The 13,963-nt window shown below is 40.9% G+C and overlaps 1 protein-coding gene across 1 annotated transcript in view; it reads right to left on the bottom strand.

Moving 5' to 3' along the window:
- LOC124799227 (cytochrome P450 6k1-like) overlaps nt 1-13,963 on the bottom strand; it is a 148,210-nt gene that overhangs the window by 77,344 nt on the left and 56,903 nt on the right. The window contains exon 2 of the mRNA XM_047262766.1: nt 9,913-10,139. Within this exon, the coding sequence (XP_047118722.1) occupies nt 9,913-10,132 (220 nt within the window). The 5' untranslated portion in view covers nt 10,133-10,139. The remainder of the gene's footprint in view (nt 1-9,912; nt 10,140-13,963) is intronic.

Genomic DNA, 13,963 nt, shown 5'->3' with positions numbered 1-13,963 from the left:
GGATGTGAGAAAGAGTCCTTCAGGTGTGGCATAAATGGATTCAGCAAAGGATAGCAGATTCTCTGCGGGACAGGCGAGTAGGACACCGCTGTATCGTCGAGGACTTTTTTACTGCTCCTACTTTGCTCATAGAAAAGCACAGAGAAACACTTTGCCTTTAAAATGTTGCTTATCCTGTTTAACGTTTTCCCTACAAATGGTAACCTGCACCATTTCTTCTCCTGTTCGTCAGTGTTTTTCATTGGGGACAGTAGGAACCTGACTTGCTTGCTCCCTTCTTCCAGAGTACAGCTAACGGCGCACAGTGATAGCGGTGCTAACAGTGGCGACAGGAGTCGCATTTAGGACAGTGCGAGAACAGCTGCAAGCTCCATTTTGCTCTCTGATGGGTACACCGACTCCTGAATATGTAAATGACCAATGTAAAGCATTGTTCGTCCACTACACTGACAGCCACACAGCTAACAGCTGAGGGATCGTTCTTCATCCCTTAGAAGTGAATAGTGTGGAGGGCGGAAAGCACATTTAGAAGAAGCTGACACTTTGGGGCGGCGGTATTAGCGTCCCCACACTGTAGCTCAGTGCAGCTGGTGGCTGTAATGTCCGTAGGCAATCTTTTACCACATTCAAATTTTCATGCATTCGCCACCAGCTATTGTGAATGAAGTTTTAGTCCAAAGTGCACTACAGACTATACCCTAATTTATTTTGACAATATTTTCCATAGGTGCACATCCAGTCCACTTACGTGGAGTGAATGTCATTCCGAGATGTAAAACTGGACCTAGCAGATAACACAACAGCTCTGGTCACCCTCACAACACTGTCTCTCAGGTGGTGCAGACCAGCTTGTTTCAGACCTTACACATATATTTCGAGGCGGAGGCATGCAGTACGTGAGTGTATCGATACCGGTGATAAATCGCAGATGACTGAAGCACGACAGCTGCTAAGGGCGTTAACGAAAAGCGCAGGGCCTACTAGCCAATCCTTGTGGATACTATGCGCTACAAAGGTAATAAGACTGTACCGACAGCCGTTACTTTCGTTACGCAACTATTTTTGACGTTCCAGTCACGTCATCTTCAGACATTTGGCATGAATGACACCAAGTACCATTCGCATATGTAGAAGACAAGGCGCCATTATTTCTATCTGGTTCCGTAGGTTTCTGAACTTCATGAAAATGTGTGCTACAAGAAACACGAATGGACTGCAAATGAGTGACAAAGGTACCGCCTACAACTGCTTATGAAGTTCGGACATTGATGAACCAGATACGAGTATTGCTGCCTTGTCCTATACGTGCACGAGTGGTAGTTGGTGTCATTAATGCCACAGATCTGAAGATGACGCGATTGGAACGTGTAACTGGTTGCGTAGTAAAACGATATCAAAATAACGACTGTTGGTATAGTAATATTACATTTATCGACAAGCCGCGTTGCCACACTCCTGAGATCAATATGGAGCTGAATTTACTATGAACTTCGTACCAGTCCATGTTCGCATCACGGAATTTGTATACCACATCCTACCATGCATTTGCCTTGCTGAGTTTTGAAATACTACCACGTCTTGAAAAATATTAGCGCAAGTTCAGATTAATTTTGCAAAGTTTCACCCTGAATTTTATATGAGTTTTCAAAGATGTAACACTGGTTAACGAAGTCTGACATAGGTCGTGACGCGGCAGAAACATCGCAAATGCAACGGCGTTGTTTTCTGTAAAGCGTTTACAACTAGTTTCAATATTACACATAACCGCAGCATAAACAAACACAAAACGTGTAGTGAATCATGTTATAGGTTCGATATGTGTGGTGCTCACGAGCTTGCATCTGTTGTAAATACCATTTCATAATTATTAAACGATGGACTGTGGTGGACCCGAAAATTATCAAACTGCTATTCCGTGCTAATTCTCAGGATCTGCGTCACGGCATGTTTACTCCATTGCTAGAAAATCTTCTGGAAGATAATAAATGGTTCAAATGGCTCTGAGCACTATGGGACTCAACTTCTGAGGTCATTAGTCCCCTAGAACTTAGAACTAGTTAAACCTAACTAAGCTAAGGACATCACACACATCCATTCCCGAGGCAGGATTCGAACCTGCGACCGTAGAGGTCGCTCGGTTCCAGACTGCAGCGCCTAGAACCGCACGGCCACTTCGGCCGGCGGAAGATAATAGGTGCATGGATTGCAAAGCTAATACAGTTAGCTGGTTCAAAGCGAATCTTGACAGGGCAACTGGGTCAGGTACCGTGAGGCCATCTCGTGTCAATCTGAGTGACTGTATGGGGCCACTAACGAAAATTCTCTGCTTCAATACTTATGCCAACGATAATCTCAGAAACCGAATACAGCCGTGTGAAGTCTGAACATAAATAGTATGGATGTGCTAGTTCCACCTGTCAATATAGATCACTAACGCAACCGATGCATAAGTTCACAAACAACTTTAATGACCCGAGGGTACCCATACCGGTAATGAAAGCTACAAAGTAGATGCCCTTTATGATAGAAGTATAGTAAGCCATTTCTGCCCACGGATGGAGAAATTACTATTCGATGTCCCCATTTATAGGTACATGTGGATTCAAAATTTTTAAGGCTTTCGTGACCACTTGTTGACAAACTGCCTATTGGCTTCTGTATCGGGTTCCTCGGCCGACCTTCATCTAATGATTTTACTGACGTTTCGCCAGCACGAGTGACTGGCATCGTCAAAGCTTCACCCTCCATTGTCGATGGTGAACTGGAGCCGAGCTCGCGGCCGCAGACTGTGTGTACCTGGTGCGCCGACGTCCAAGGGCTTCTCCTCGGATTTCCGGTGCGGTTCTCCTCTTGCTACCTGCGACGGTCGTTTGCTGCAGTACGGGAAGCCAGGGTGTGTTTACTATAAGACCATGCGAACAGTTTCAACAAGAAAGAGGAAAGCCTTATTTAATTCACTAGCAACACAGAAAATGATTGTTAAATACTGTACGTGTATCTGATTTATCGTGACAGAAATATGTTTACTACGAACTGACTTTATATCGTCGACCTTGTGCTATTGACCACACAGTTCCTTCGCGACTGACCATATGGTTTTAATTTTATCATGTACTCTTTACCTTCCTAATAACATTTTAAGCACCATACAGTACTGTTTGTATTCGGCTACTGTAGTTTGATTGTGACCACTTCTAACGTTTTGATATAATTCCCGCTTTGTTCTACATGATATCCTTATCCCACTAGTCAGCCACCCGGCCTGCCTGTTACTGCTAGAACCCCGTTTAGAACGTTCTAATGGCAAGCAACTCTCAAAGAGCGTGAGAAATGTTTTAAGGAAAGCATTATATTTGTCATCTGTGTTATCGGTATTATGAACATCGTGCAATTCTTGTTCCTTGAAGAGGTTTCAAAAACTCTCTATTGCTGTTGGATTAACTTTCCTGCATAGTTTGTAATTATATGTGACATTTGTTTGAGTACAAAAGCCTTTTAATGTTAAAATTTGTGCATCATAGTCTGAAAGGCCTTTCATCCTTTTACCGACAGAATGCCCATCTAGTAATGAAGAATGAATTAAAAGTATTGTCCATGGCTTCCCATAAAGTGAATCAAGAACTCTCTCCAGCTTGAGCAGAAACAGCTTCCCTCAAACACCGAAACCACTTTCCTCTAAAACGTCTGCTCTGCACGAAGGCAGGTCCAACGAGGAGATCAACTGTGTCACTTACTCCTTTCGGACCATGTCGGTACGGCTGAATTTGGCGGTCTGCCTCACTGACTCATGTGGATTAAAGACCGTCGGCTGACTGACAAGGGAATCGTCGGGTAACCGACCCTGAACATGTTCGCAGAAGATGAATACACCGAGAGAAACGCACTATCAAAATTTAAGCTGCTAAGGGTCACTATAAGCATCTACACAGCTTTGCCGCACATAGGACCGCTTATAACAGCGGCTTGTAGAGCCCTTCCTGCCCAGCACGATCCGGAAAATAATTAGATGCAGCCGTAACAAGACAACGTAGCGCCTTGTCCAAAGTGAAAAAAACACACACACACACACACACACACACACACGCGCGCGCACACACACACACACGTGAATTTTAAGCAATGAAATCATACCGAAAATGTCGCAAACCATTAATTTTTTGATTAATTTGCAGTTCATATCGACGTATAAACTGTAACAGAAGTAATTGTTACACAAGTAACTAGCAGACGAAATATCAGGGCATTGTATGTCGGAACAATGCAGACGACTTCCATCAGGACTTAAATATACTGACATTAAATATTATACCATAATTCCTTATGATAATATTTCAGTAACGTATATTTTACTAACAATAAAACAGTTCCTTGTATATTCTACGTATTCGTCACAAAAATGTGAAGTATGTATTGGATGATGAAAATAAACATTTTTCTAGCACAAGGCACACCTGATAAAAGAAAGATTAATGGATTCATGCACTTCACAATAATTACTAGCTTTGTTTAGATAATTAGGATGGAGTAAGAAACTGTCGTGACCGTTGTCTTGCATATTGTGCTGCTTACCAGGCCTCCTTGATTTAATTCATAATACGTGATGATCCAAACTGACAGTGGGCGGTTCACTGAAATTTAACAACACTGTGCGCTGATAAAGCAGACATGACAAAGAGGCATCGGTATATATAGAGTCCGACAACTTTCTGAAAAATGCTTTACACTATCGTAAAATTCCTTCATTGGGCTCCTGAATCACACTATTAGTTCCAGGTGGAATTCGAATTATATTAATAGTCTTTTCGTCCACATTCTAAAGACATAGATGTCGTTATGGTGAAACCAAGAGTCCAACGGAAGCAATGAATTATTTTCTGCAAAGGTAAGAAGACATTTTGGATATAGTATTGAAAAGAACTCTCTCCCACTTTTCCAGATTTTGATACATCGATTAAAAGAGTTTTGCAACTAAACTGTACTTTTTTTTAAAAATATTTGGTCTTAATTTGCCTTGAGGTTCGGAAGACATGTAAATCTGCAGAAACAGTAATCGATTGATACTTGTCAATGGCATTGTTGTATATGAATGTGTCACAGCATTCATCAACTGTCTTGTTTTCGCTCGAAATGATAAAGTGCAGTTTCCATGTAGTTCTTGCAGGAAGGAAACCTGACTGATTGGCTTTTGAATCTGTTTAGCCCGGTAGAAGAAGCCTGAAATCAACAATTTTCATCTCAATTGCAATTCACAGGACCTAGTCTCGTAGATCTCTTGATAACAGTACATTGTAAGTCTCCTGATAACAGTGCATTGACTCTTATAAGCAGCTCTAAATTTTTCGAATAGTTTTTCTTTTACTCTTTTATGAGATTCAATTTGCCACGTGTTTCGTATTGCGTGCAAATCTTTCTTCCATGTATACAATTCATGTTCATGTTTCACGAAGCGAAGCTAGGTTTGCAGACAGCTTAACTTCAAAATATTTTCTCCCTCCTTTGTTTAACCAAAAAGCCGTTGATCTCCATGTTTTCTTTGGGCTAGCAAGGTACTGTGTTTATGCTGGAACTTTAATTAGCATAACTATCATCGCTCTAACCACAATACACAGAATCGTCACAATTAATTCCTCTTTCTTCTAATGCTTCCACAATTTCTAACGAAATGTCGACGTCATTCGAACTAATGTCTAATAAATTAATTAATAAATAGCGCATATGTATGTCTCCAAGGGAAGTAGGTGATTTCGATTGCATATCACGTTCTTCTTATTTTATCTTTGCGATGTTTAAACCAATAACCAGATAACACATCACTGTGAAAATCTGGAACCTGCACAGAGATGCTATTAGCAAGCATATACGAAGAAAATAAAAAAAAAACTAATTCAGTTTTACCTCCATTGTTAACACTTTACAAATTATGATCTCGTTGTGCCCTGTTATGTTTTTGCCAATGTTATGTGAATCAAAAATATGTGCCTGGTGTGTTGCAAATGTGATGTCTGCTGTAGCTACAGTGCTGCCTAGCAAGGTACGGATTTGGAAATTTTCAACATTTTTTTAAAAATACTTGCGATTTGTGTTAGCAACTAAAATGTTGACTTTGTGTTTTTTTTTGAGTGTGTTCCTTCGGTATAATAAACTTCACGGCAGGTTTCGAAATGTCGTATCGGACATTCCCTTTTGAGACATGAGACGACATATGGCACAGACATCTTAGCCACTCTACCATCGACTGGTGTTGGCGTTACGGTCTTCAGTCTGAAGACCGATTGGCTTCAGCTCTCCGTACTAATCTGTTCTTTGCAGGTCTTTTCATCTCTGTCCAGCTGCTGCAACCTACAAACGTGTGAACCTCCTTACTGTGCTCAAGCTTTGGCCTCCCTCTCCAATTCCTACTCCCCACACCTTCCTCCATTACCAAACTGACAATACTTTTATGCCTCGGAATGTGTCCTGTCAGTCAATCGCTTGATGTAGTCAAGTTGTGCCATTTATTTTTTCCGCATTTCGGTTCTGTACCTCTTCATCCGTTAATCGATGTAACCATCTAATTTTCAGCATTTCAATACAGCACGACATGTCAAAAGCTTACATTCTCTTCTAGCCTGTGTTACTTATCATCCACATTTCTCTTCTGTGTGTGGCAACACTCCATACAAATACCTTCAGAAAAGACTTCTTAGCCCTCAAATTCCACTTTTTTGAGAAATATCTTTTCTGTTACTGCCAATCTGCTTTTCATACCCCCTACATTTCGTTTATAATCTGTTACTTTGCTGCTTAAAAATAAATAGAACTCATCTATCTCTTTTATTACCACATGTAAAAATGTAATACCCTCAGCATCAGCCGACCGGATTGGCCGAGCGGTTCTAGGCGCTACAGTCTGGAACCGCGCGTCCGCTACGGTCGCAGTTTCGAATCCTGCCTCGGGCATGGATGTGTGAGCTGTCCTTAGGTTATTTAGGTTTAAGCACTCCTAAGTTCTAGGGGACTGATGACCTCAGCAGTTGAGTGCCATAGTGCTCAGAGCCATTTGAACCATTCTGAACCTCAGCATGAACAATTCGACTACTTTCAATTACTCTTGCTTCACCTTTTCTGTTCTCCATCTTAAATCTCTTCTCAAGATATTTTCCACTCTTTTGAGCTGCTCTTTCAAGTTCTGTACTGCCTGTAATGAAGTTACAATATCATCGACAAACCTCAAAGTTCTTATTTCTTCTTCGTGAACTTTAGTTCCATTTCCGTACTTCTCCTTGTTTTCCCTCATATACTGCTCAATGTACAGATTAAATAACATGGGAGACAGACTACAACCCTGTCTGATTACTTTCTCAACTACTGCTACCCTTTAATTTTCTTCGACAGTTATAACTGCAGTGTGGTTTCCGTCCCAGTTGTAAATAATCTTCTGCTCCCAGTGTTTTATCACCGATACCTTCAAAATTTCGAGGAATGTAGTACCATCATCAGTGTGAAAAGCTTTCTCTAAATCTACAAATGCTACAAATGTAATTTTCCTTTCTTATTCTAGGACAAGTCGTAAGATCAGTATTACCTCCCATGTTCATACATTTCTCCAGAACCCTAACTGATCTTCCCTGAGGTTGCTTTCTACTCATTTTTGCAATCTTCTGTAAATAATTTCTGTCAATATTTTGCAACCATGACTTATTAAACTGATAGTTCGTTGGTGTTCACACCTGTAAGTACCTTTCTTCTTTGGAGTTCGTGGTGAAATGTGAGGGTCCGTCTCATACATCCTCGACAACTAGTGAAACAATTTTGCTACGTCTGGTTCTCATAAAGGGAAAGAACAGATCTGGATAACTAATGCCCTCAGAAAATCATTTAGGAGAAAACTGGAGCTGTGTTATAATATGGACAGTCAAAAGCCTGCAACAAAATTTTTCTACCGTCAATAATATTGAAAATTGCTGAGGAGTGAAATCAGATAGCCCAAAACAATGCTTATGCCCTGTATCAAGAGACCAGAAAGATCTCAGAACGAAATCAAAATTACTTGACAATTATGAATGAGGCGTCAGGGCAGAATGTGGATGCTAAATATATCACACGTGTATTGCTGGAGACGCAAACTGTAAACTATCCACCTGATGCTTCACTGTGAAATCTTGCTGCTGATGACAGCTTCACTGCCCCACAATAACTCGCTGAAAATTATTGATAGTCGCTTCTTGTTAATAGCCAGCTAGTTCAATCAAAATCTTATTGGTACAGGCAGAAACATCTAACTCTTGAAAGATGCTGTTCTCAGAAGCTAGAGGAACTCATGAAGCTAGAGGAAACAAAGGAAGATGAAACTGAATCAATTATTAAATGATCAAAGAGTAAAGACTTGAGTGGGTATGATATAATTTCAAGTCGGATTATGAAGAGCAGTGCGTTATAATTCTCTACTTACTACCTATGCAGTGAATCTTTAGACGTGGTCAGTTTCCAGACATATTGAAATACTCGTTTGTGAAACCACTTTATAGAAAGGTTGAAAGAGAGAAGCCGCGCGGGATTAGCCGAGCGAGCCGAGCGGTCTGGGGCGGAGCAGTCATGGACTGTGTGGCTGGTCCCGACGGAGGTTCGAGTCCTCCCTCGGGCATGGGTGTGTGTGTTTGTCCTTAGGATAATTTTGGTTAAGTAGTGTGTAAGCTTAGGGACTGATGACCTTAGCAGTTAAGTCCCATAAGATTTCATACATTTTGAAAGAGATAAAGGTAACAGTTACTGGCTACGGGGGCTGTGCTAGGACGGTAGCTTTTCTTGATTCACAACAATGGTCTGCTGCTAAACGTGACGGATGACACATATATTGCTCTCTTTGCAGGTGACACAAGTGTTATTATGAAAGTCGATGTACTACAAATGACGCAGTTAATATGGTAGTGAGTAGAAGCAACACGCTGTTTCCACAGAACAAATTAACACTTAACTATAACAAAAGGCAACGCATAAGTTTTTAACTTAGAAGTCTTTTATTGGCCGAAGGTGGTCAAACAGTCATTGATGTCGACCATTTTATATTCTTAGGAGTGAGTATAGAGGGAAGTCTTTCTTGGAAGTAATCTGTTCAAGATCTAGTGCAGAAGATGAATGGTGCTATCTTTAATTTAAGACTGATTTGCACTGTCTGTAACGCTGAAACGTGGGGACTCATTTAGTTTTCTTGCTTTCTCTCTGCTGTCTCGTGTGGCCTTACATTCTGTGATAACATTCATCAAGAACATTCCTACACTGGAACAGGCGGTCGGACTGATTTGTAGCGTCAGTTCAGAAAACTCGTGTAGACCGTTGGTTACCCAGACTCTGTCGTCTCTGTATGTAGACTCCATCATGAGACTTGTTGTTGACAATATTGACTCATTCAGAAGAAACCGCAACATTTATTCAGTGAGTAGAAGACGGAAAAACGATGTACACTTGCATAACACTCCTTAATCGCTGTACAGTATGATGTGCACAATAAAGCAAGTTTCATTTCCTTTAGGCTCCCAGCAGAAAAGAAAAAAAAATTGATAAAAGCATTCCAATATGAAATGTTTCCTTGTGGCACACTACTTCTGGTCTGTACAGGAGTTCCTGGCAGTAGTTTTCTTAGTGTTTTATTAGTTAAGTATTTGTTTATAAATTCTGGAAACTGCGTATTCCTAAAAAATGAATAAAAACATGAAAACATTTCAGCGAGATCAATATACTGTTGGATTTACAGTTCTTGCATTCAGTAAACCACATCCGATTCCTCACAAATTGGCATAATCTATAACGTATGTGGTTAACAAAGCACGGTCTAGTAAATGGTGCAACTTACTGCTGTGTACATACAGAATGCCTTATGAATCGTATGAAAATATCAGTCTTGTATTAAAAATGAAAGTATTACAGTAAGATTACCTTTAGTTTCGTTATACATATCTTGCGCCACGTGTCCGTAGCTCTTTTGCCCAAGGACGGCCTGGGCAAAGTTCCCGAAGGGAAAGGTCGGCTCCAGGTAGCGCACGCCCTTCTTCCTCCAGTGGCGGTAGCCCCTCTGGAACCACATGTAGAGCGCCAGCGTCGCCGCCGACAGCGCCACCACCAGCTCCGCCAGCCACCACGACAGCACGAGGGCCATGCTGGGTCTGCAGGGTGGAGAGCAGCTTTTGAAACAGGTGGGATGGGGGGAATGCACTGTACGTTCTGGTCCACCATTCAGCCCTGCGTTCAGATTTCGAGGTCCTGGCTTCAGTACTGGGTGACGACACAGTCAAACATTAAGGTGGCGATAAATTTAAATAATTCGTGATGGTGTTGCTAGGAAATATAAGATGGAACAAGGCATAAAAAAAGAAAGCAAGTTGTCATTGTTACGAAACAAATTTTTTTTCAGCATGCATTAACATGAAACGGTAAATCACAGCACAATACTTTACAGAGCCGATCAAAACGAAGCAGTCAACCAATATTTTGCCCATCATGTTAAGCAGTATCTAATTATTTATTAAAAATAGTAATGCAAAAAAGGAAAAAAAAATAAATATGAAAGCTTCACCTGAATTGCATAAATTGGCGCCATATTCAAAAGTGAGGGGAAAGGGTCTAAATTTTGTTTTTAAAAATTACGTAAGCATGTGCGTGGAGACACACACGCACACACACACACACACACACACACACACACACACACACACACACACACACACACAGGTAAGGAGAACACAAATACGTAACTAGGAAATCATGGATTCGGGAGTAACCAAGTATCACATCAAAGAATACTTTTGCAGTCAGTCGAACGTCAGTCTATTGTCATACCTACTACAGTCATTAAGAAATACGCTATCTAGTTATATTTCATCCTTTAATTTGTGAACCTCTTAATAATTTTACCTATAATATCATCAAACTTCCAACAAGTACAGCTGTTTACTTTATCTCTTTCCTTATTTCTGTAATATATTTCATACATTCTTATAAGCTCACATTATTTAGTTCCATAGCCTTATGCAACCATTTGTCATCTTTGTCCTACCTAATCACATTTCATCCGTTATTTACCCTACCTGATTAATTCTTCTTCGTCATCATTTCTTTGCTGATGTTTATGTTGTACGACTTCCTGTCTTACCTTTTCCTCTTTGCTTCCTCCTTAATGTCGTTCATGAATTTTTACACATCTTTCACGTCTTATGAGCGTATCACTACAGTATTACATTCAACACAGAAGTTGTACTAATGGCGCCACATAATATAGTAACAATTTAAACATAGAGTGTTGTGTACATAGTTCCGTGTAGTGAGTGCGTACACAACTTTCCCACCAGAGCGCGCCCCGCTAAGCACAACAGTGCAGGCGCAGCGCTCGTCCGTCTCCGCACTACGAGATGGCGCTGCCTTAGAGACGGACCAAATTCTGCTTCTGCCGATCCGCGTATTAATATGTAATGCAGCCAATGAGATTGCTGCTAACGTAGGATCTTTTCTCCTCGCAGATTACACTCGCGCAGTGATACCTGAACGTGTGAGGTATTATAACGAGTGTACAGACCTCCGATCAGTCAGTCTGCATTCGTCTGCACCAGTCTGTACCAGTCTGCGTTTGTCTGTACCAGTCTATAGTCAAGTTTCAGTCTGTGCCTAATAAGATTATCATATTCCTGTACATAGCCATGAAGAGAAATGTATAGACACTGTCAAGTATGAGAGATATGTGAGAAAAAGATTAACGTACCAAGACCAAAGGAACTTCAGATTGTCAATTGTAAACAGCATCCAGAATCAAGTTATGTATTGTTTATGCTTTTTATTATTTTAATAAATGTGTGTGAAAATTAATCAGGTTCTGTTTAAAGTTGGTCACCGTCAATCTGCTACTCTAAGCGTGCAAGTGGCATTTCTATTATCTGACCTAATGGCAGAACGCCACGATAAGACCACGAGACATATTGCTGGCACTCGCCTACATCGTTAGAGCGACAAGTCAAACAATCTGATGGTGTTTGTACCGAAGGTCTTACAGTCCGCACACCACAGAGAGTATACATTGTAAAGAAACTCAACAAATACATAAGTGTAAGAGGCAAATTCAACCTGAAAATTCCTTAAGTTAAAGCAATGCATATTGTTATGTGAGATGATATGTAAATACAAGAAGACATAGAGTCTAAAAAGTCAAACACATTAGTAGAAAAATACATAAAAAGAATATTATCTTATGCCATGGCAAAAAAATAAAGCTGAAAAGCCTCCTACATACTTCCTGCACCGCACTTATTGCTTTTTTTCCCTCATTTTAAATAGACTGTCTATCCATGTCATAGCTCGTGTGTCATTAATTACATCTTCACTTCTAAAAATTCCCAAACACATAGACTGATGGACAATATTATTATGCTGTCGTTTCATAGATACGTAAAGTTTATCTTAAGACAAAGAAAAGGAAAATTAGTTCTACAGAATTCAGTACAAATTTAATTTTGCGTGCATTTAGCTATATACAAATCAGAAAAATAGCTAAATACACTTTAAGAGAAAAAAAAAGCCGACGCACCACGGTGGAATTATCCGAAATGGACGGAAATCTGTAGATGTGATGCACACGTACAAACAAATAAATAATGAAAATTTCAGAAAAATTGGACGATTTATTGAAGAGAAACAGCTTCACAAATGGAGCAAGTCAGTGACCTTTGGCTCATGTGCAAGCGGTGATTCGTCTTGACACTGACTGATAGAGTTGTTGGATGTCCTCGCAAGGGACATCGTGCCAAATTCAGTCCAACTGGCGCGTCAGATCGTCAAAATCCCAAGCTGGTGTGAGGCCGTGCCCGTAATGCTCTGCCATCAACAGCACCAGCCATCATTCAGATACACACACACACACACACACACACACACACACACACACACACACGCACACACACACACTACTCACCCACATCATCATTACTGGTAGATACGTGGGATGGTGTGGCCAATATAGAATATACGGACTTACATCCATACAGCATACCTCTGGTTCTATGAATGTTGCAGGTGAACTAAGAGCAATAGAATGAGGAACACTTACGTCTGGTCTCTCGCTCTTCAAATAAGTGTCAACTAAACCTGATGTCTTAACAGTCAATAAGCATCGACTGGAGAAGTTAGACACATAGTCTCATATGAAATAATTTCTACTTGTGTGCAAATTCCACAAAGCTTCCAGTAACTCTGAATATAACGCATCATCAAGAGGTGATGATAGTGGATTCGTATCCTCCTCAAAGTGAGGAGCCTGTGCAGAACGCTTTTCCTACATAGATATTTACAACAAATAGAAAAATATTCAAATTCTTCTTTGCTCAATGTAAGCTTCTCGGTAATTTTGTCTTGGAATTCCTCCATTTGGTCATTTTGCTACTCAGTAAGAATGAGCATTGATACGTAGTTTATGATAGCATTTTATTAATCCGTGAAAGACACTTCCATGTATCATTGCCATAAGAGCATAGGTACTACGATTCTGAACGTAAACGGTATTGTACTGTACACTGAGAAGAGTGGTGGGTCTTAAGGGTTTGATTGTTTATGCCAGACAGGCTATGGACATGCGCAACCATAATAACTAACATTTGTTAATGTTATATCCTAGCCAGTAATGCCACCCGAGCCCGCTGCCAAAAGGTTGGCAGCCTCAAAGTCCGGACGCCGTCCGCATAAGCAGCGCCAGCGAGACAGGAAATCGCCGCAAGTCTGCGCGCGCCACCGCTGGCTTCTGGGTTCTTAAGCGCTGGAGTCGCGAGCGCTAGGACAGTTCTGTATTCGCCGCTCAGTTGTATACTCGCCACCGAATTGTGTACCTGCTAGTCAGTTGTGTGTTCATCGCAGCAGAGTTGTTGTTTGTCGTCAGCCGACGCTGACCTAGCCGCTCCGACTCGAACTAGACAGATTTCTGTAGACACGGAGTTCACCATTGTGTTTCTGT

Source organism: Schistocerca piceifrons, chromosome 5 (genome assembly GCF_021461385.2).
Source record: "Schistocerca piceifrons isolate TAMUIC-IGC-003096 chromosome 5, iqSchPice1.1, whole genome shotgun sequence".
Taxonomy (NCBI): Eukaryota; Metazoa; Arthropoda; class Insecta; order Orthoptera; family Acrididae; genus Schistocerca; species Schistocerca piceifrons.
Note: the sequence above shows the minus strand (reverse complement) of the source record. Positions and strands in the feature narration are given on the sequence as shown.